The following is a 23,547-nucleotide window of genomic DNA, read 5'->3' on the forward strand; positions in this document are numbered from 1 at the left end:
GTCAGTGTTTTTAGGATTGTACTTTGTAATACTGTATTTCTATTTTAATTTTCCTAGCAAAGAACTGTTATTCTTAATTCCCATATTTTTGCCTAAGAGCCCCTTAATTTCAAAATTATAACAATTTAGAGCAAAGAGGGTTTACATTCTCCATTTCTAAAAAACAACTCCTGCCTTTATTGGCAGACACCTCTCCTGCAAACCAAAACACTGATGCACAAAATGTGGCCAAAATTTGGATGGAAAAATGCCCGTCCACCTCCACCCTGCCCTCCCAAGGTGCACAAGGCACTGAGCATGAGGAGATGTGACAAGCTTGTGCCTATGAATTCCTGCTGACCCCACTCCTACAGCCCAGCCCAGAGTGGCCATGAGGGCTCACAGGGCTAACAGACCCTTCCACTGGGCAGCTGAGCTGGCAGCACACCCTCACCTACCTCCTTCCTCTCGGCCTCTGTCATCCCAAACTGGTAATGGCCCAGCAGGAAGGGCCACACCGCCTTCCTGATCTCGTGCTGGATCCCACCGTAGTAGATCAGCCTCAGCAGCTCCTGGTCCTCATAACTCTGTGGGAAGAGCCTGGCTCAGGGCACAGACACAGCTGGGACATCAGAGGTACAAGTGTCCCCTGGCTGTGGCACCTTTCAGCACCCAGAGCACCCCCAGACCCCGACCAACCCCAGTCCTGCTGCCCATTTGATCCCTCAGAACCCTGCCTGGGCTTAAGTAGAGCCAGGGTGGACATTTTGGCTTTCCACACCGAAGAGTGGCCCACTAAAGTCACCCAGGGCCACTGCTGTGCCTCTGAGCTGGCAGCACATCAGGACAGCAGCAGCTGGGTGACAGACACTGCTGCAGGCAGGCTCAGAGCAGAAGCTCTTTAAGAAGAGCAGTGTTCACTCCTCAGCTCTCACGTGCCAAGGATTAGGCTCTGTGCAGCCTGGCTGCCTTCACTCCTTCCCGTGTTCCACCACCTCCCCACGCTGCACCCACTCCAGTGACACTGCCCAGGGCTCCCTGGTGCCAGCAGTGTCCCCAGGGGTGGCCCTACCGAGCTGTCCTGCAGGTATCTGTGCCAGATGTCCACGGTGAGCCCCGCGCTGGCGCTGCAGGGCACGTCGGGGGACACGATGCTGTGGTTGACCAGGGCTGACAGGTGAGTCCTCACCGTGGACAGGTGTCTGCAGTAGGCCAGCCCTGCAGCAGGGACACCTCACCCTCAGCTGGGGAACTCCACATGAGGGTGAAGAGCATCCTTCATCCCATCACTCATCCCAAGGCAACAGCAGTGTGACAGGTACTCACATCCATAGAAAGCTCGGGACAGGATCTGGTACTTCATGTTGTCACACAGCAGCTTCAGTGGAGCTCTGCCAATAAAAACACAAAGGATGTTTATAACAATCAGGCTGTGCATCACTTTTAAGAGTGTGCACAGCAAGCTAGGTCCAAGTAATGGACAATAATACAAATACAATTCTGAATGCAAGTGAAAAAACCCTGACCAAATTATCCATGAACTTCAGAATAATGAAACATCAGAGGGTCAAAAAGGTACTAAAGCCTAAATGGAATTTCTAATTAGCCTCACAGGATGTGAAGGGAGAAAAGGCTCCTGTGCATCCCCTCAAGCCTGGCTTTGATCCCATAGACCCAGCTTTGCCTGCAGAGATTCACAGGGACGCTGCCCGGGTTCAGAGCAGAATTCCTGCTGCCAGCTATGGAGATGCAGGGACAAGCCCCAGCTCAGCCACCTCCCCTGGCCCTGCCAGGCCCCTGGGCACTGAGCCCTGGCTCTGAGTGCCCCTGTGCCCTCGTACCTCTCGTGGCTGCAGCCATTGGCAGGGCCCCCGTCCGAGGAGCCGCTCTGGGAGCAGGAGGAGCAGGAGGATTTGCGGGTGCTGGGCTGCCACATGGGGGGCAGGACAGCCCCTGGAGTGTCCATCAGGTCCTGGGGCACTGCAGGAGGGCAGAGAGGAGCATCAGCTACAGCCTGGCACTGCCCTGCAGTCAGGGAGCCACAACAGAGAGAGAGTTTTCATTGGCAATGCAACATCCCACTCTTGCCAGCAAAGCAGGACCCACCAGGGAATCACAGCACTGGTGAGCTCAGGAGAAAGGAAAGGGAACCAAGAGCACTGATGAGAGAGAACCATCACTAATTAACCAGCTAATTCAGAGAGCTGATCTTCAACTGCTTCGTGCTGACCAAGGCAGAAACCCAACACCCAACACAGAGGCTCCAGAGAGAAAAGAGGATGGAAATCAGCTGCTGTCCCAGGAAGAGCAGATTACTGGAAGGGAAAATGCCCATCTCTCAAAATATCCCATCCAGTTCAGGGAAAGAAGGGAGCACCCAAATCACAAGACAGGAGATGAAGACTTGATGAAGGGGTTGAGAGGGACAGCAGGAGCTCTGCATGTTGTCACTTGTTAATCCCTGCTTAAACCCAAAGTGCTACTGCAAAGGCCTTGGGTCCTGCTCAGGTACCACCCACACACAGCCCAGCCCATGAGGAATGATCCTTTTTGGAAATTAAACTGTAGAAATTTCATCTTCTGGCTGGGCAAAGGTGTCCTCACTCTCCCCTGGTCTCACTGGCTCTCCCTGCTCGTGATAAAGGACATTGGCAGGAAAAATATTGAATAATTCCCACAAAAGTCCCTTCCCCTCCCTGATGGGTCAGTGACAGTCAGTGGTGACAGGGACAGCTCTGCAGGACCTCTCAAGTGACAACACAGGCGAGCTGAGCACCAGACTCAACCAACAGCTCATTACTCTGATGCCAAGAGGAGCCCAGAGCAGCACGGAGAGCTCGGGATGTGCCAGGGAGGCTCAGACACCATTTAGGGATCACCACCATCTTCCTTCCAGCTGGAATCTTCATCATCTTCCCTCTCCCAGCAGTCACAGGTGCAATGTATGGGTGAAAAGCACCATTAATGGCAACTAGAGACACAGAGAGAGGACAAAGGCACCAGTGAAAGGGGAGAAGAGAAGAATCCGTGGAGAAGGGAGAATGATGCAGTTCCACCCCTGGCTGAGGAACAGCACAGGCTGTGATGATGCCAGCTGAGGAGATGGCAGCAATTCATTTCCCAGAAAATGTGGCCCCCAGCATGGAATTTTAAGGGGTAGATCAAAAGGCAGAAAGGCACATCTCTGTCTGCTGCTTTAGCTTCAATCAGGTTTTCATCTGACTCACTGAGTTGTGTTAGTCAGCTAAAGACAGGGAGAACCAAGTATAATCTCAACTGACGTTATGGAGGAGTCACAGCAGATGTAATTTCTCCCTCATAGCCTCTAAAATATAGGAAAAAGGTTTCCATTAGATTTCAGAGCTTTTTTAAAAAACACAAGTCTTCTACCTAAAACTCAAACTTCTACCTAAAACTTAAACTTCTACCTAAAACTTATTATGCCTTCCCCCTTAAAAAGTCACCTCCTCAGAGGTCAGAAAACAGTTCTTGGCATCTCACAGAAGAGTGAGGACAAATGTACAGACATTTCAGCCAAGTTCAGACCATTCACCACCAGACATCAAGAGGCATTTCTGGTTTGGAGAATCCAGCAGGATCCCCTCCCTTGAGTTAGGGGCTGAAGGCAGGTGGGTGCAGCCTGGCAGCACCCAGAGCAGGGTGCTGTGACCTCCCCTTGGTGCTGCAGGAGCCACACTGAAGGAACATCCCTGGATTTAGTGCAGCCTGGGGGCAGCAAGAGAAGAGTCAGCCCTAGGGGCTTGTGATGGCAGAAGGTGGCCCCCAAGTGACCAAAGTTAATTTTTTTTTTGGCTGAAATTATGTGTCAGAGCGTTTTTTTCTGACCATTAATGCTGTTGTGCAGCTGCAGAAACAAAGTACTCAGTAGTAAGTGGAAGTTAAAATATATTTAAAAAAGCCAAACATAGAATCATGGGATGATTTGGGTTGGAAGGGAATTTAGAGATCATTTAGTTCCACACCCTGCCATGGGCAGGGACACCTTCCATGACCCCAGCTTGCTCCAAGCCCCACCCAACCTGGCTTTGGACCCTTCCAGGGATGGCATAGCCACAACTTCTCTGTGCCAGGGCCTCCCACCCCCCCCAGGGAGGAATGGTGACATTTAGGATCAGGCAGCACTGGCACAAGCAGAGCCCCTCCCCTGGAGCCACCTCCTGCTTTGCCCTGTGCCCATCATGTCCCAGCTCCTACACCCCCCCAAAGCCTGCCCTGCACTCACCAAACTCAGCCTGTGTGCCAGGGTAGATGATCCTGAAGACATAATCCGTGGCTTCATCATCCTCCTTGTCAGATGCAGACTCAGAGGAGCCCTGGGGGCTTCTCTTCCTCAGTTTGGGAAACACCTTTCCCTGGGGGAGCAGAACGTGCCCTTCACCAGCCACCCCTCCCTTCCCCAGCCCCTGCCCCCCGTGCTTTGCCATGTCTGCACATTCCCTGGGCTCCAGCAGCCCCTGGAACAAGTTTCCAGTGGCAGGTGAATCCACAACCCTGCTGGCCACAGGGTAAGTACAGCCCAGAGACCCAAACCCTCCCACACCACCCCCAGAGCTGCCAGAAGGGTCTGTTTAGCTGAGCTGAACCCAACCACATTAATTTTACTGTTTAAACACAACAGCCACTAATGCCAGGCAGAGGGGGGTGAACATGTGAACCCCATCAGGAACAGGCACCCACCTTCCCCCGCTGTGACCAGAGGGGGGGATCCAGCTGCCCGTGGGGCAGGAGGCCATTCTCCAGGCAGGACAGGAACTGCAGCAAGTGTCCTCCACGGGGGAAACGCAGGGGTGGCCTCTGGATGCCATCCTGGCTCACCAGGACAACTGTGCCACCACTGTCCACTGTAGGCAACAGTGAGAGCAGCACAGTCATCAGTGAGGGAACAGCACAGGCAGAGGGCAGGGAATGCTCAACAATGGAAAATAAAGACTTTCTTCCTTCTTCTGTAAGTCCATGATAAGGCAGGCCCTGGGAAAGGCTTGCTGGGATCACTCCCTTGAAAATCAGAGCCCTGCACTGATTTCCCCCAGGAGCTGAGGAAAGACTTTCCTAGAAGCACTTAAATGATAGTGACCACCCTGGAGCCAGAGCAGAAGCATGCCCAGGGGTGAGGGATGGAGGGGCAGCGTGTGCCAGCCCCAGCAGCCCAGCCCTGGCCTTACCTTGCTGGTGGCAGTGCAGGTACACGATCTCCTCCAGGCGAATGGTCATGGCATAGTCCCAGTACACGCTGGAACAGAGGCACAGGGCAGCTGTGAGAGGCTCTGCTGCTGCTCACAGCAGCTCCAGATCCTGCTCCAGATCCCCTGGCAACAGGCAAAGCCACAGGAAGGATGAGATCCCAGCCTGATGAGTGACAACATCCCTCCAGAAGCAGAACTGTCCCTGCCACCTGAGCCAGCTCTGTCCTGCCTGCCCTGGGTGGTTTCTCCGCCCTCACACTGCTCCCAGACACAGGAAATGTGTCCATGGATCCTGGAAACTGCAGGGAGGGACTGCACAGCTGAGCACCCCAAGAATCCCTCAGGAACAGCCCTGGAGCCCAAGGAAATGTGCAGTGAGGTCCAAGCATGGGCTGCTGCTCTGCCCTGGGGAGAGGAAATAAACCCTCACAGTTTGTGGGGTTTTTTCAGAGCTCACAACAGTTTTGGTATCAGCTGCTTCTGTTCTAGAGCTGCCTCAGCACAGGCACCTCAAGCTGTCTGAGCAAATCTAGAACATGCTGGTGGCCACCAGACAGAGCAGAGGTAGAGTTCATTCCTGTGGAGAGCCCAGCACTGCTGTCCAAGGGTGTCAGCACTCAATCACATCCCACCTCTTTGCAACAAAGCAAATCTCCAGATTCTGAGCAGCAACAGCAGCATCTGCCACTTCACAAAAATAGTGCTGAAATAATATTAAAAGCAGCTCGTGAAGGACAGGAAGGTGTGCAAGAGTCACTCCCTGTACAGTCATACCCACTGTGCCATCTGCCTCCTCTCTTCCTTGGTCACGTCTTGACACTGGGAATTTTTAGAGTTTAGGCTGATGCCCAAGGCAAGAACTCAGAAAAGAGTGTAGAGATCGAAACAGATTTTAGGGGAGGGCACCAAGCACAACTGAACAGCCCAGAGGACAAGAAGAAAGGGAGATGTAAAGAACACAGGTAAACAAAACCAAAAAAAATACAACTGGCAATGAGCAAAACTGAGACCAAGTTTTGCAGAAGAAGATCTCTACTCTAGGTCAATGCATCAGTGTCCTAAACACTCCCACTTTCCTGGAGCCAGGAGAAACCCAGGAGCAGAATGTGCTGGGAGGGAAAATCCCTCAGGGGAACAAGTGAAACCACTTTGTGTGTTTTGGAGCAAGCTCCACTCCTCCCCAGCACAGACACATCTCACAGCACCTCCTGCCACCTTCCCACTACAGGCTCAAGGATGATGGTTTTGCTCTAGGAAAACAGTGATGGCTTTGCATCCCAAATCCAAACTCTGACCCAGGGGAACATTTCCCCTCCTGGTCTGGCACACTCAGAGCCAGTCACCTCTTCTCATAGTCCAGGTCCCCCACGGAGCCATTCATCAGCTGGTTGGGGGTCCACTTGAGTGCCATGATGTCAGCAGTCTGGTGAAGGGACAGGTACCCTGGGATTGCCTCCATGTCATCTCGCTTGGGAACAGAAACACAGCACCACAGTGAGCTGGAAGGTGCCACAAACACAAAGCCCTGCAGCCCAGTCTCACACAGCCCTGCCTGCTGCACCTGAGCCCACCCAGCCACACCAGGGAGAAACCCACTGTGTCCCTGGAAAACATCCTGGCAGAGACTCCAGGATATCTCAAAGCCTTGGAAAAAAGCTGAGAGCAACTGCCCAGCAAGGAAAACTTAACAGCTCCACCTAAAAGCAGTTTGTACTTCATTTATTCGACTACAAGAAGCAGGATGGGACAGGAGGAGGAATTTTGTGGTAAAGAATGGGCAGGGAGAGGAGCCTGTGTTTCCACCCAGACTGGAGCAGAGCTCTTTCATCCCATTGGGAGGATCTATATCACCAAAACCTCCACAAACACAGTGCACTCACTATCTTCCCAGATTAAAAACATGCTTTTCTCCCTCCAAGAGCAGTTTGGGGCACAGCAAGGTGCTGAGGAGCAGAGCAGTGCCCAAGGGCAGGTTCCCAGCAGGAGCTCACCGGCTGCACCAGGACGTTGTTCTTGCCGTACAGGAGCGTGGCTCGGGAATTCTGGTGCAGGGACTCCACGTAGTCCCTGGCAGACAGGGATGGCCTGTCATCCATGCTGCCACTGGAGTGTCTTTTCTGAATCTGCAGAAAACACACACAAATGTGAGGTGAGCACAGACATCCCCTGGCTTCCCAAAAGCTTCCCTTGCACCTCATTCCCTCCTCACTTACACACTTATGACAGTCACTACCAGAAATCTTTCCCTCAGGGTCCTCTAAGAGGATTCAGGGTCGGTCCTCTAAGGGGATTCCTAGCTCTGCCCAAGCTCAGAGAAGCCCCAGGAGTGAGCTTTGTTTGCAGTGCCCAGAGCAGATTCAGCTTTCTGTTCGCACACGATGGTCCCAAGGCACGCAGCCCCTGTGCCAGGAGGGGCTGGCACACCAGGGCTCTCATGTGCCACACTCCCAGCACCTCTCCCTCAAAGACTTCCCCCATCAGAGGGCTGCACAAGCAAAGGGAGATGCTGTGGGGCTGTGAGAGCAGAGGGAGGTTTCTGCCCCACTCACGCAGAGCGCCGGGCGCTTGGTGGGCGAGTCCTGGCGGCAGTGGGAGCTGTGGATCCGGTGCCTCTGCACCAGCTCATCTGCAGAGGGGTCTGTCCAGAAGTGGTCAGCAGTCTTCATCTTCGTGTATTCCAGTGCACAGGGCCCCACTGTGGAGAGGAACCCCCCAAAGATAAGGGAGCCATCCTCTGTCCTCACCTCCCGGATCTGCAGGTCACAGATTTGGGAGCGTGGGTTTGGAAAGCAAGGAGGGAAAGCAAGTAGAGGAAATGTTACCCAATAAGGATGCAAGAATTGGCCCATCCACAGGATCCATCAGCAGAGCTTCCTTCTCATAGTACTTACTAGAAGAAACAAAGGACAGCAGAATGCTAGAGCACTGCAAAGTTATAGACAGTGGTTTAAATCCTTCTCTTTCTCTATTTTCCCTTAATGGGGAGAGGGCAAGAAGCCCTAAACAGGCCAGCTGAGAAATTCCTGGAGAGCAGCAACCCTCCTGCAGCACACTGCAAGCATCACCATCTCCTAACTAACCTGCCCTGGACAGGGACACGGGTGCTCACCTGCTGTTCTCCACCAGATAGTGCACAATTTTATCCAGGACCTTTTCAAAGAGGGCAGTGCGGATCCAGAGGTGCTTGATGGCCTGGGGAGACAGGTTGGGCATCTTCGGCACCTTGCGCACGTTCTCCGGGACCCCCTGGCCTTGGTTCCGCCTTCAGAGGCACAAAACAAGAGACAACACCACCACAGGCTCATCCCTGAACTCTGAGGCAGCCCAGGGCACTCCTGCCACCAGGGTTTGGGGACCAGGAATTTCCTGGGACAGAGCTCTGGAGGTGCTTCCTGTCCCCCATCCCCTAATCCGGAGCTGCATTTGCAACCAGAGGCCACAAAATCAGTTTCTCACTGTAAACCCCCCCTCTCCCTCAGCAGAGTCCTCCAGCCCACACATCTTTTCATGGCTGAGCTCACAGGCAGAGCAGCTCCTCTTAGGACAGCTTAAAATTCCTGCCTGCAGGTAGCTGCTCCATCCATCTCCCCACTAATTGTCCAAGGATGAGTAATCCCCTCCCAAACAGCAGCTGAATTACTGCAGGTTCAAGCCCTGTACAATGAGACAGGCTGTGGTTCCAGCTGCCCTGGTGAAGTGGCCCATAAACTGTGACAGCTCAGGAGCAGAGTGCTCAGCTGTCCCTGAAGCACCAGAGCAGGGGCACAGAGAGCCAGAATTTAAACCACACCCCTAGAACAGCAACTAATTTGGTCAAGGTATAAAAAAACCCAGCAGAAGAAGGAGCAAATCCTCCTGTGAAGGCTCAAACTGGACCCAGACCACACCTCCCAGCCCAAAACCCAAGCAAGCAGAGAGGACTGGCAGCCACGGCGGTGCCTTACGCGTTCTCAATGAGCTGCTCCAGGTCCTGCACCTTCCTGCAGAGCTCCTCTGCCAGGGGGAAGCTCTTGCCCACCTTCATGAAGAGCGCTGCGATCTTGTTGCTGCGCAGGAAGCCGGCCGCCCTCCGCTTCAGCCCGAACAGCACGCAGCACTCCACGGCAGCTGCACAGATAACACCCAGGAGAGGGATATTCCCAGCTGGGAGAGCCCACAGGGATCAGGAGTCCAGTCCTCGAGTGATTGGCCCATCAGTAACACACAGCTATCAGCACCATGTAATCCTGGCTTTGATTTCCTTATCTCCGTGGCACATATCCTCTGCTAATGGGCCATCTTTAAAACAGCTGGTGCAGTCATCTTTACCTTTTCCACAACCCATCCTCCCTCTAGTAGATATCTCCTGTTAATGGGCCATTGTTAAAAACTGGGTGTGGCAGTGACCCTTATCTCCTGGCACACATTATCTGCTAATGGGCCATCTTTAAACCAGTTGGGGCAACCATCTTTATCTTTCCCATGGTCCACCCTTCATCCAGGAGGTATCACCTGCTAATGGGCCGTTGTTACAAACTGGGTGTGGCAGCGATTCTTATCTCTGTGGGATTTATCACCTGTTAATGGGCCATTGTTTAAAACTGGGTGTGGCAGTGACCCTTATCTCTGTGGCACACATTATCTACTAATGGGCCATCTTTAAACCAGCTGGGGCAATCATCTTTATCTTTCCCATGACCCACCCTTCATCCAGGAGATATCTCCTGTTCATGGGCCATTGAGTCCCAGTGCATGACTGATAAAATTACATCATCCCGTTGGGAGATGCTCCAGCCAGGGGAGGAGCCAAGCCTTTCCTACCTAGATAAAAACTGAGATTCGGAACACCATGACAGGCTTTTTTCACATGATTCCAGAGGAAAACCAGACCTTTCCACATCATCCCTGGACCTTCAGAGGAAAATGCACCTTCTACAGGAGCACTGCTCCAGCTGAACCACATCTGCCACTGCAGGAGGATGCAGCCACCATTGAATGGGATTGCTGCCAGCACCCTGACTGACTGACAGGTGTCAGCTTGGATTCTGACTCTGTCAGTGTTTTGGGATTGTTCTTTGTAATACTGTATTTCTATTTTAATTTTCCTAGTAAAGAACTGTTATTCCTAATTCCCATATGTTTGCCTGAGAGCCCCTTAATTTCAAAATTATAATAATTTGAAGGGAGGGGGTTTACATTCTCCATTTCAAAGAAAAGCTTCTGTCTTTGTTGGCAGACACCTGTCCTTCAAACCAGGACAGTGTGGAGACTTCACTGCACCTCTGAGGGGACCACAAGGAATCCAGAAAGGCACTGTTCATCAGGACCCCTCCTACTAGACCAGGTTGCTCTAAGCCCCATCCAACCATCCTTGAAAACATGAATGAAAACTCCTAAAACTCCCCAGACAGTAAATCTGAAGGCATAGACATCCCCACCTTGGCTTCAGGAAATTGCAATCCCATCCCACATGGGAATTAACAACAAGCAGCACAGCTTCTCTAGGCAGGGCAATTGCTCTGCTGGGCAAACAGGTTGACACTCTCCTTGTGGGTTTTTTGAGGATTGTGGAGAAACCAGCAAATCCTTGAGGTTTTCCCTTTGGCACAGTCTGAGGGATGGGCACAGGAGGAGTGAGGATGGGTTTAGTCAGGAGAAGAAAGCTCAGGAGCAATGATAGGCACACTGAGGGTTTCTAAAGCAGCACAGAAAATGGAGCAATTTTCCCCAAAATAATCTCAGTGTTCATACAAACATTTTTTGGAAAAGCTGAAAGAACAAAGATAAACCACAGCAATGCCAGCAGCTCAGTCTGGCTTTGGGCACTCTGTTGGTACTCAGGGACTCATCAAGCCCCTCTGGAAGGCTCCATGTCCTGAACCCTGCCCAGAGGCACTCACCAAACCCCAGTGGGTGCCCAGACAACCCCAAACACCTTCCCTGTCCTGCCATGGTGAGCAGGGATCCCAGGAACCAGCAATGACTCCACAGAAAGACAAACACACACACACAGGCTCAGCCAGCAGCTCATTCCCAAAGTCCCCTGGGAGGGCTCAGGATGGATGTCTAGTGCCAAACAAAGACTGATTAAACAGGCTGATCAAAGCCCTGGAAAATCACACAGACCCACAGTCCTCAGCCCCTTGATCCAGGCCTGACAATGAGTTCTGCTCCTTCCTCCCTGGGAAGCCAGCACTGCTGAGCTGAACCCACCAGATGCTGCTTCACCTCCTGCCTGGAAAGGCACCTCTCCCTGCAGCTGAACAACTCCATGGAGACACAGGAAAAGGCATTCCATGCAGCCCCATCACAGCAGCTCCAGGCTGGCAGAGGCTCATTATCCTGCTCTGTGCTGTGCCTGAGCAGCAGCACCAGAGGGGCATTGAGACACAGCCTGTGCTGGCAGAACAACAGATTTGGGCCAGCCCAGCCCTGCTGACCCCCAGCAGCCAGGCAGAGCCACTGCATGGACACCTGGCTTTGAAACCAGGCCCTGCACAAGCCCTCCCAAAGCCCAGAAGGCTCCACCTGCCCCAGGGTTGTGCGGCCACAAATAAAATAAAACCCAAACTGCAGCATGGCTTTGCCAGAAAAGCTAACATGTCCCTCATTTGTCTTATGCTCCATTTCTACTGCTTGAAATGCAAGTGACAAACAGCCCCACCTGCCTGGGACTGCAGCCAGGTGTGCCCATTTGGAGTGCCCATCTCAGGCTGGTGCTGAAAGCTCAGGGACCCACAGGGGTGAGCAGCCAGGGCTGCTCCTGCCCAGCTGCACTCCCAAGAGATTGAGCTCCTAGTGCCACCAGATTCCATATATCCATGTATCCACTCCAAATTCCTTTTATCCATTCCAAATTCTATTTATCCATTCCAAATTCCCAGCAGACAAACAGGAGCACTGGTGCCCTTGCTGTGCTCAGGTCATGGGCAGCACATCCCAGCTCCTGCCAGGCAGGGAGAAATCTCAGCTCCTGAAAGGTCTCTGGCACAGAGCATCAAGACACAGCTGTCTGCAGCATCTGTTCCCAGTGCCAGATCTGAATCTATGCAAAACATCACTCCTGCTGGCAAAACTACAGGGGAAAGTGCAGCTTCCATAGGAAAAACTCTCCCCGTGCTCTACTAAATCCAGGGGTAATGGATTTAGGATTCTAAAATCAGAGGAATTCTGGAGCTTAGCTGTGTCAGGATATTCAGGATATAATCTACAGCAGACACCCCTGGTGCAGAGACCAGGTGAGGGGGCAGCTTTGACTGCTGGTAAAACACTGAAGATATTCCTGAGCTGCCCAGAGCTCTGAGACAATCCAAACCCCTGGGGCTGAGCAGCCTTGGCTGACGTGGACACCAAACCCTGGGCTCCCCATCAGCCTCCCAGGGCAGCCTGGATGTGACAGATGCCAGCTCGTGTTTGTCTGCTCCAAACCTCCCCCAGAGCACCCAGAGGGGCCCAGGGGCTGCTGCCCTTCCCTGCCACACCACTGGCTCCATCCCCAGGGGTTTGTGCACACAGGGCTCCGTCAGGAGGGCTCTGCTGGGAAGGCAGCTCTCTCCAGGGAAAAGGGCAGCTCTGGCAGCCAGAGCCAGGCATGCAGCACGCTCTGCTTGGCAGAAAAAGAGGTTATTTATAAGCTCAGCCAGCTCCTGGAAAGCCACAACACCAGGGAAGGTGGAGGAACCATTCCAGTGAGAGGAATGGATGGAGTAGGAAGGGGACACCAGGAACCAAAGAGCACTTTGTGCCTGGATGCCTCAGCTCCCTATTGCAGGAGCCTATAAATAATCCCAGCCTGGTGCTGCACAGAAAAGCAGGGAATGAGTCACACCTGGAAGTCTGCTCTGCTCTTTCGATGCCACACAGGGGCCATGGGCTGGGAACAGGCTCCTGAGTGTCCTTGATGTGAGGGCCCAGCAGGAAAAGAGACAGCCCAGCCTCCTTCCCATAAACTCCTATACTGTAACAGCAAAGTAAAGATTTGGACTTGATAGACTTTCAGCTGAATCAATTCTCAAGGGAATTTTAAAATAAAATATTATTTCTAGTCCTTCCTCAATAGCTGCACACACTGACAGCATCCCTCCTTCTTTAGACAGATATTTTAAGCACAAAGACCTTAGGGACTCCATCCTCTGGCACCCCCCACTTCCCCAGCCCAAGGAGCTGGAGAGTGTTCCCAGGAATGGCAGAGCACCAAAACCCCAGTGCAGGCCAGCATGGGAGACTCACCACAGAAGGAGATGATGTGGCTGCTGTCCTCATGCACAAACTTCCTTGTCACAGCCTCCTCCATGATCTGCTTCACCTGCAGGACAGGGGAAAACATGGAATTTCAGCATGGATCAGAGAGAGGAGAGCTGCAGTGGGGTGGGTGCACAGGAACCTCCTCTGCTCCCAGGTTTTCCCAGGATCTCACAGAGGATGGATGCAGCTCTGCCTGCTGAGCATCACCAGCTATTTCAAAAAGTCAGGTATATAAAAAAAGGGTTGTTTCATTTTTGAGAAACTTCACAGTAGGAAAACCATGTGCTGAGAATTCACTGAGGGAACTGAGCATCACTTAGATAAAAAATCATCTAATAAAGGTAGCCAAATCTCATATTTAAAGTTTTTACAGCATTGTTCAGTTCTCTCATTCTGTTTGACAAATTTCCTGTGACACAGCTGTCCCAAATGACTGCAGCTATCCATCAATGCCCAATTCAGTGATCACCTGGCACCAGCTGTGCCCAGGAATTCCACTGGCACAGCAGTGCCAGCAGCTCTGCCCTCTGACTCACAGCTGGCACTCAGAGGAAGCTGCCACTTAGTGCTCACTATAGGGGGCAAAAACAAGTAGGACCCCACACAAATTAGGAGGGTATTTTTTGCAGGGAGCAGACAGGAGGTCAAACCTGCCAGTGGTGATTTCATCCCCAGCTGTCCTCTCTCTAATCCTGTGCAACCAGCTGAATCTCTGCTCCTTCAATATTCCCAACCACTTCTTTCAAACACAGCTGCCACCATGCCTGGATCTCATCTTCCAGTGCTTCTACAACATCTTGCTTTGGGAAAACACAGGGGAAAGTGTTCCCAGCACAGAGCTGAGGGTGTGAAGGAATCTCAGCTCAGCAAAGTGTTCTCCCTGAGGGCACAGGGAGGAGGGAAACACAGCAGGTCAAGACTTGGCCAAGCAAACCTTGCATGAATGACAGACCTTGAATGGCATCATTTGAGGAATTAAACTCTTTTGCAAGGTGTAATCAAGGTCAGTTATGCATGGCTGACAGCTCCATAAAGGAAATCTGCCTCCTGCAGGATTGGATCAGGGATGGGAAGCAGCACACACCTGTAACTCCACCTGTAAATGCACCACAGGTATTCTGGCAGCCTGCCCAGCCCAGGAGCCATCCCTGGGAGCAGCCCTGGTAGGGAGGTTCACATCTTGGGGTCCTTAGGGATTCCCTGGAATTTTGGCTCTTCCAGATGGCTCCTGACCCTCACCCAGGCAGGCTGAGCTTCCTCTGCCAGCAGGACACTGCACTTCCCTCTCACACATCCAGCTGATATTAAAATAACACACAGATATTAAATGTACACTCATGGCAGCACTGGTGGTATCAGGATTTTAACACCCCCTCCCAAAAATACACCTGAAAATCAATGTTCAGCTTCTGACTCAACCAGGAAATATCCCAATATAAGCAGTATATTCCAATATTTGTTTGAAATTTCAGTGTAATGACACAATGCCTGCAGTGCCTTCCCCAGGGCAGTGCCATCTGTCTGTCCAGGGCCTGGGGACCATCCAGGACAGCAGGACCTGGCTCTGACTGGGAATTTCAGTGCCAACACTGCACAGACCACCTACATGCTCGAGGCACAAACAAAACACCTTCCAAGAGACACAGTTTAGTGGAAAATTACTCATTAAAAATAAATAAAATTTAAAAAAATTGCACTGCGTTGGCTGAGGTTGTAATGCTAAAAATAAATGAAGTCCAAAGGACTGGAAGTGTGTGACAAACACAAACAGCAGGTAGAGACCAAAGAGAGACACACAACACAAAACAAGGGATATATTGGAATCCTGGAATGGTTTGGGTGGGAAAGGACCTTAAAGCTCATCCCATTCCACCCCCTGCCATGGGCAGGGACATTTTCCACTATCCCAGGTTGCTCCAAGCTCCATCTGGGACACTTGCAGAACAGAATTCAACTCTTCCAGGGAATACAGCCAAGAGATCCCAATCCTCTCTACGTACCAAGTTTTCCAACAAAACCATCTTACATCTGCCCAAACAGACACAGTTGGCATCTGTAGGACAGCTCAGAGCCAGAGAACCCCAGAACTGCTGACAGACCCCACTGGGAGCTGCCCTCCACAGCCAGCTGGGATCTGCCAGGAGTTTGTGACACCCTGGGGATGTGGGCTCAGCCACACTTGGCTCCCTCCACAGAGAGGGCTGGAACAGCCTCTGGATGTGCTGCATCCCAGCATTTTGATGCTAATTCTCAGATTGTAGCCAGAACAATCCCAACAGATGAAGCAGCCCACTCTGGATCTCAATGCCAGCCTAGGGAAATGAGATGTTTGCTCTTCTTTTATTAGAAAGGAAATTAAAACAGCAACTAATAATTTAGCTGTAGGTAAACTCGAGAGGAATATCATCAAGTATTCTACAACAACACAAACAACCCCCCTGGCTCCAGCTGTGAGGAGGAAAGTGAAATCAAACCTGTCCAACAACCCCAGCCTCAAGGAGGGGTGAAGGCTGAGACCTCTCTGCTACAGAATTCCCAGGGATATGCATCATCCAAAGTCCAGCTTTGCTGTCACCCTGCCCTGTTGTCATTTACACTGCTGGAACAAGCCAAATATTGTCCCAGCCACAGCCAGCACTGAGGTGCAGGGACCAGGAGCAAGCCAAGAACTCCAGGTTTGATTAGTCCAAGGCAATATTCACTCACAACTGCTCTACCTGGTCAGATTGTTCCCTGTATAATCTGCACTCTGGATCATTTGCAGTCTATTCTCCTGCCTCTTTCACTGGTTATTAAGGCATTTCTGTGGAAGCACAGCACCTCCTGTCTATCTGGCCATGCTCATAACTCTGTGAAATCATTTACAGCAAGCCAGATGCAAACAGAGTCCCCAGGGAGATCCTTTTCCCAGTCCTGTTCCAGGGTCAAGCTTGCTCACATTGCCACAGGGCAGCTGTGGGGATGCTCCTGGTCACCAGATGCAACACCAAAAAATGAGCAAAAATTGTGGCACAGCAGCCACACACTGGAGCCAAAGCAGTGGGAGAGCATCCCACCCCAAACCCAAAGGATTTACAGCAAAAAATAGAGATGAAGATGGAGATGGAGAGCTGCAGCCATGCTCTGCCACTTCTCAAGAGTTCACTGGCTGACCACTATAAAAAAATCCCAATTAATTGTGCTTGGGTCAGTCAGAACACCCCCAGCTGCAGGGCACAGGCACCATTTACACCCAGAGACATTTTGGTGGCCCCTGGCACGAGGGGACAGCACAGGGACAGCTCTGGTGGCAGCAGGCACTTGCCTTGAAAGCCATCTGGCAGCTCCCTATCCTTGCTGCCTCAGAAACATCCATCACCCTCCAGCCCACTGGGACCTCTGGCTTTTCTAAAAGTCTTATTTCATTATTTATGACCACTTGCTGAATAAAACATGGCAGCTCCTGCAGCTGAGGGATCCTCCACGTGGCACACAGGAGGGAATTCCAGCCCTTCCCCAGGAGCCACATGTGCTCACAGCTGGGGACTGGGCTGAGGCTCCTTGGGGGATAAGGGAGCAGAAGAACCCCAAATATTCAGTTTGCTGGGAAATTCATTTAAAATGCATTAATGGAAGGATCCATAATGCAACATTGCAGCCTGGGGGACAAAGGGGTGATCCCAGCCACGTGTGCTTGCTGATGATGTTCTGCACCAGACTTTCGCCACAGAGCATCAACTTTTGGCCAAAAAACCTGTGCTTGCAACCCTAATTTAAGCTAAGATCACGCTGTGGCTGGTTCTATTCCTGTGGTGCTTGTCAAACACACATTTCCACGCCATCTGTGGGCACTGCTCGCTGCAAATGCTCAATGCAGACATTTAAGGAAACATTCAAGGCAAACTTTAGTCATTTCTGTGTTTCCAGCATATCCAGCCTGGGAGCCAGGCTCTGCTCTCACCACAGCCCAAAGCTCCTGCCTTTCCCCAGGTAGTAATGAGCATTTTGGAGTCACTGAAAGGATGATGCTGAAACCCAGGGCAACTTCCAGCTCCAAACTACCCTGAAGTCCTGGATCAGAGCAAAGCCAGGTGTTCCCATGGCAACAGCCAGGATGCCAGGAGATTTTGGCAGCAGAGGATGGAGGGTCCCCTGACCCAGGAAAGGTGTGGGGAAGGGGGGAAAGCAGCACAAAACCTGCTCTGGGGATGAAGGCTGAAGCCAGGAGTTTCTGGAGCACGAGAGCTCTTGTGCAAAGCCTGCTTTCATTCTTTAAAAGGAGAGGAAATGGTCCCCAGTGATCAGTGCTGCTCTCCAGAGCAGATCGATGCAGGCAATCGAGAAATGCTGCATTAAGGGCCCTCTGTTCTCTCTTGGTACAGAAATATCTGAAAAAGGCTGCCCTGGGTGCTTGAGAGACATCAGAGGGTCCCTCTGCCAACAGCAGCTTTCATTACCAACCTGCAACTCATCATCCTCATCCTTATCTTGCCTGAACATTTTTGACAGCTACACAAAGGCCTTTTCCCTTTTTTACTTTCTTTTTTTAAATAAACTGGCCTGGAGAACACTTAAAGCTCTCAACATTAATTTTTCAAATCCTAGTAACATTAAATTAATTTACAATTTTCTACCCATCCAGAATGAAATAGCTGGCACTGACGCCTGCAATCTGATATTTTGGAATGGCAGGCACACAGAAAAACAAACCCAAGCTGCAAAAACATTGCTCTTACCAGTCATTTGTGTTATTTAGCCACAAACCAGCAACATGGCTGCAAAGCAGGGGCTTCTCTGAAAGGGTGGGAGGAAGAGACTGACTGTTGTTCCCATGACACATGATGAAGGAATTAGTCAACAGCTACACAGTGACAACTGTTCCAGCTACTGAAAAATAAACTATATATCTGCTGGAAGACAAGCAGGCTGTGGTCAACTCCAATTTTTGAAATAATTCTAAGAACAGGCAGCAAAATGTTCAGTCCAGGTTTAGCAGTTACTGATGAGTAAAGACTCAGAGCTGCTTCCTGAGTGGCAAGTTAAACATAAACTAAATTTTTTGCAGGAGAAGGACCAAGATGACTGTTTGCTTTCACACAGCACTCAGCTTTTCACCCAGCTCACATTCCAGGGACACGTGTGCAGGTGGATTGCACAGGTAACACCTGCTCTGTGCCATGCAGCTGCCTGGAGGGAGCTCAGAACACACCTCAGGCCTCTCCCCTGCTCAAAACAAAACTTGGAAAAGAGTGGGAGGAGCACAGGTTGCAAGGGGAATACTTCTAGTTAAAAACCCACACCCCTCCAAACCTATTTCAGGCTCTGGGTTGGTAAAAAAGCTTCTTTCCACCTGATAAAAGCTCTAAAAAAATCAGAGAATGTTTATTCTGTGCTTATCCTTTATAATAGGACACAGGATGCCTCACAAAGTCAGACCTCACTCCTTCCCTCCTGCCTGCTGACAAACAGTCAATCCTGCAGCTCCCAGGGCTGGTTTGATTTATTATGAACATATGGGGTGGAAGAAGATGGTGACAGACAGCACAGCTCATCTCAACCTGCACATCCACTGCAGCACAGGACTTCTCCAGAATCCAACACCTTAGCCATGGCAACAGCCAAATACTGAGGGCTGTTCAGTGCCCTGGGTAATTCCAGTTTATTGTTCTGTCCCTGCTTGGATCAAACCTTCTTCCCTGAGTGTTTGCCTCAGTTATGGCCCTGGGGTGACAGACGTGGCACAGCTCCCCAGGGACAGCCCTGCCCGGCTCACCTGCACTGAGAGCCCTGGCTAGAGCAAAACCAGGTGTGGTCTCATGAAATGAGAATAATACAGGTTTGAGAAAGGTTAAAATTCTGGGAGTGGGGGGAAAAAAAAACCAAATTTCTCCAACTGCTTCCTTCAACTGCTCCTTGGAGTCTGCACAAGCTCCTGACTTAACGTGAAGTCAGCCTAGAAGAGGAAGAAAAAAAAAGCAAAAATAAAAAGCAAAAGCATGGGCAGAGAGCAACAGGCACAAGAATGCCCCACCAGCTCTTGGTTTCAGGGATGGTGCTGAATAATTAATTCCTCATGTCTCCCCAGGTTTTTAATTCCTACCAGAGCAAAGGAGGGCACAGGTCCTCCATGGAATGCCCCCCACCTGTGTGGCTGTGCCCCCATTGCTGCACCCAGCCCCTGCCCAAGCTCAGCACTTCCAGCAGGAGTGGAAGGCAAATCCCAAGGGAACGGCAACCATGTGGCACCTGCACAGGCAGGGAACCCACATCCAACATCCTGAACTACGGGATCACCAGGAAAAAGCCTCTGCTCTGAGTCAGCACCAAGGGGCTGCTGGAGAGAGCCTGGAAGGTGCCAAACACCCAGGTGACACCATGGTGGCACTTCACAGGGCAGGAGGGCTGTCCCCACACACCCTTCCCTCCCCTCAGGCTTGGCTCACATTCACCAAACCCACGTTATCTCCCCAAAAATCCAGCAGGAGGGCGCGGAGCAAACCCAGCACAGGAGCAGCCCTGGCTCCCACCCTGCAGACAGCAATAATGAGATGGCAGCTCTATCCACAACGCTAAATAAATGTCATACCCTCTTCCTGGTTTAATAGCTGTTGCTGAGGCAACCAGTAGTATTCCTTAGCACCACACCCGGCACAGGATTAAAGGTGGGAAATGGTTTGGGTGGGCAGCGCTGTCACCCTCTCCAAACCCACCACCCACAGCTCTGCTTCTCCCGACTCCAAGCAGCGCCTTCCACTCCTGCAAACCGGATAGGGAGATGCTCGTAACACCAGAAACAAAACACCGCGCACTGCCCCCGCCCCGGCATCCCGGGAGGTGACCTGCGGGGACAGGACACGCCAGCAGCTCCCGGTGACCCAGCGCTTGGGCACCGGGCAGGACCGGGCTCCGTGACCCGGCGGACCAGGGGTAACGCACGGATAAAACAACGCACAAACTAATCGAGTTAGAGATGCCTGAGAAGAGGGGGCACAGCGGGATGCGGAACGCCATCACCCCGCACTGGGCACACATATTTGGACCCCCTTTTGGTCCCCAGCATCGCTGCCCCCCGCCCTGAAGGAGGGCTCGTCCCATCCCCGCTCCCACGGGAAGGATGCAGCACCGGGAGTCGCCCCTTTTTCCCTGCGGAAAATCCCAAGTTGTGGCGCGCTCTGCCCCCAGCCAGAGGCGATTTTCCAAGGATGCCGGGCACTGGCAATGCAGGGATGCTCCTCCGCCCCTCGAGACCCGCAACCGCGCCCGGGTGGGCTCGGGGTTGCTTTTTTGGGGGGCTCTTAAACCCGGGGGAGCAGCAGGCGGAGCAAGCCCTGGGCTGTCCCCGGGCAGGAGCCGCCGCTCCCCGCGGGCACCGGGCCGGGGCTGCGCCGGGGGTCCCGCACCCACCTCCTTCTTGACGGTGCGCAGCAGCCGCTGCCGGGTCTCCGCCTCTGCGGGGAGAAATGGGGAGAAATGGGGAGAAGAGATGCATTAGTGCGGCCCTGCCCTGCCCCGCCACCCCCGCTCCCGGTGCCGGTCCCCGGTGACCGTTCCCCGTGCCGGTCCCCGCCCGCCGTACCCGCCGGTGCCGCCGCCATGGCCGCGCTCGCTCCGCAGCGCCCGCAGACTGCCGGGCACCGGGCCGGGCCCGCGGGGCCGCACCGCCCCCCGCCCCGCCGGGGAGGGGCCGCGCCCGCTGCCAATCCGCGACCGGCACCGGCATCCCGGTACTGCCGGCACCGAGACCCCCAGCACCGGATCCTGGTACCCCCGGCATCCCGGTATTGCCGGCATCCCGGTACCGCCGGCACGGGCATCCCGGTACTGCCGGCACCGGTACCCCCAGCACCGACATCCTGGTACCCCCGGCATCCCGGTACTGCCGGTACCGATACCCCAAGTACTGACATTCTGGTACCACCAGCACCCCAGTATTCCTGTAGATTCCCAGTATACCGCCAAGCACCGGCATCTATAGTAGTCCTGGCACCCAGACCCCCAGCACCGGCATCCACAGTACTGCCAGAACCGGTATCCCCAGCACCAGCATCCCGGTACCCCCAGCACCGGTACCGCCAAGCACCGGCATCCCGGTACCCCCAGCACCAGTACTGCCAAGCACCGGCATCCCGGTACCCCCAGCACTGAGACCCCCGGCACACCCAGCAGCGGCGGCCCGAGGGGCGATCGGGTCCAGGCCGGTGCTCCCGCGGGTGTCTCAGCCGGGACCGGTGCCATGGTCACAGCCGTTCCCCAGCTCCCGGGGTCGCCACCAGCCCCCCCAAGCTGATCCCGTTACCCCAGCCAGGTCCTTGCACCACTGATCTAGCCCCGAGGTGCCGGGCGGGGACAGGGCTGGGTGACACGGGACGGGGAGAGCCCTGGGGGTATCCCCGCACATGGGGAGCCCTGGGGCAGTGTCCGGCCTCAGACAGGGGTTCAAGGCTCTGGGGGTCCCTGGCAGGGGCGAAGCAACCACGTCCTTTCAGGCGTGAGCCACCCAGGATCACCCCAGCGCAGCGGGCAGGCGACAATGACCAGAGACCGCCAATGCCTCCCTGCAAAATCACACCATCACAGCTCCTCAGAGAGCGCCCAGCCTGCAGCTCCATTAACATCGCTTCTATTTTCCTCTTCCCTCGTTTACTGTTCCAGGACATTTCCATAGAAACGGCATCCTGGCTCCTCCGCAGTCCAGTTTCCAATAACTACAAACCGCGTTAGTGCGAGGGCAGCGGCGCCCGGCACGGCCCCGCTGCCACCGGGACAGCCGCGCCACGGACGGCAAGGACACGGGGTCACCCCCAGAGGGACCCCAGAGCTGGGCTGCATCCTCTGCCTCAGAGCTTTTCCCCCTTGGTGGCCCTAATGACAGCAGGGACCATAATCCCAAAGGTTCCCTCCACTGCCCAGCCTGGAGTGAGCTCCGGCCACGGGATTAATCCAAATTCAGTCCCTTCTGTCCCTTCCAGGGGCCAGGAGGAAGGCTGGGCCGCATCCGTATTTCCGTGTTCTCTGTTTGCTTTTCGCTGTTTATTTGCTCGTTAAATACCCGTTAGCAAAGGTGGTGGCAGCACAAATGTAACCAGCTCGGGGGAATGTGATTGCTGGATCAGATGGGTCCCAGAATCTTTGGGAGAAAATCTGGAAGAAGCACAGGGAAAAGCTCCCCCCAAAGCTTGCTGGTTCCTTTTCCTTAGAAAATTCTTCTTATCCCCAGATTAAAGAGAGGTGGGAGACTATTGGCCCCTGTTTTCTGGAGCTTGGAGAGCTTAAATGGAAGCACGTTGATCTATACTTAATGTGATTAAGTTACATCTCTGAGTATCATGCTAATTAAATTAAACTTCCCACTGCTGCCTCTGTGGCTTAAACAGGATAGTTGTTTTAAGATCACAATTCACTCCCCTGCATTTCCCTGCACGGATGAGCAGGTGGGATAAAAGCATTCTGCTGATCAAGTCACCGTGGTGTTTAGAAACAACTTCTAAAGCAATGGATATTCAAATTTAAATCTGATTTGAGTTGGATTTAAACTCTGCATTTTAAATCTGAAGTGATTTGTGCTTTGAATAAGTAAAATACCAAGGGAAAAGCAGAAGTGGATGAAGCAGTGCACAGGCTGTGTCTCATTGTGATATCTCAGGTGCAGAATCACGATATTGGGAAGGAATTCTTCTCTATGAGAGTGCTGAGGCCCTGGCACAGGATATCCAGAGAAGCTGTGGCTGCTCCATCCCTGGAATTGTCCCAGGCCAGGCTGGATGAGGCTTGGAGCAGCCTGGGATAATGAAGTGTCCTGTCCATGGCAGGGATGGGACCCGATAATCTTTAAAGTCCTTTCCAACCCAAACCGTTCCATGACCTCCCCAATGACCTCTCCCCCTGCCCTCCTCCCATCTCCAGCTGCTCTTTCCACCTTGCAGCTTCTAAAAACTCTCGGAGATTTCAAAGCTCTCCCATCATCGATTTGACAGCGCGGCCCTGACCCGCTGCCGGGGGAGCGGAGGGGCAGCGCACGGGAGCACCGGGAGCATTCACGGCTCATTCCCCGAGCCCGGGGGGATCTGTCGGGGATGGAGGCACCGAACCGAGGGCTCGGCTCAGCCCTGGGCTGGAGCGGGGCATCCACCGTGCCTGGGAAACGGAGCTGGGTCCGTGTTTG

At 53.0% G+C, this 23,547-nt stretch overlaps 1 protein-coding gene across 3 annotated transcripts in view; it reads right to left on the reverse strand.

Annotated features, from left to right (window-relative positions):
• Positions 1-22,455, reverse strand: part of SGSM1 (small G protein signaling modulator 1) — a 33,091-nt gene extending 10,636 nt beyond the window's left edge. The window contains exons 1-17 of one of the 3 annotated variants that reach the window (XM_079322913.1): positions 22,435-22,455; positions 20,790-20,833; positions 13,392-13,467; positions 9,128-9,290; positions 8,293-8,445; positions 8,006-8,073; positions 7,733-7,878; positions 7,175-7,306; positions 6,527-6,651; positions 5,163-5,230; positions 4,678-4,841; positions 4,223-4,352; positions 2,780-2,950; positions 1,821-1,959; positions 1,306-1,370; positions 1,052-1,197; positions 438-566 (exon numbers count right to left, since the gene is read on the reverse strand). In XM_079322913.1, coding sequence (XP_079179039.1) covers positions 438-566; positions 1,052-1,197; positions 1,306-1,370; positions 1,821-1,959; positions 2,780-2,950; positions 4,223-4,352; positions 4,678-4,841; positions 5,163-5,230; positions 6,527-6,651; positions 7,175-7,306; positions 7,733-7,878; positions 8,006-8,073; positions 8,293-8,445; positions 9,128-9,290; positions 13,392-13,455 — 1,863 coding nt within the window. In that variant the 5' untranslated portion in view covers positions 13,456-13,467; positions 20,790-20,833; positions 22,435-22,455. Of the gene's footprint in view, positions 1-437; positions 567-1,051; positions 1,198-1,305; positions 1,371-1,820; positions 1,960-2,779; positions 2,951-4,222; positions 4,353-4,677; positions 4,842-5,162; positions 5,231-6,526; positions 6,652-7,174; positions 7,307-7,732; positions 7,879-8,005; positions 8,074-8,292; positions 8,446-9,127; positions 9,291-13,391; positions 13,468-20,789; positions 20,834-20,961; positions 21,030-22,434 lie in introns of those variants that run through there. The other 2 variants (XM_079322912.1, XM_079322914.1) reach the window with 2 other exon arrangements.
• Positions 22,456-23,547: the final 1,092 nt, after the last annotated feature.

Source organism: Erithacus rubecula (assembly GCF_903797595.1).
Source record: "Erithacus rubecula genome assembly, chromosome: 19".
Classification (NCBI taxonomy): Eukaryota; Metazoa; Chordata; class Aves; order Passeriformes; family Muscicapidae; genus Erithacus; species Erithacus rubecula.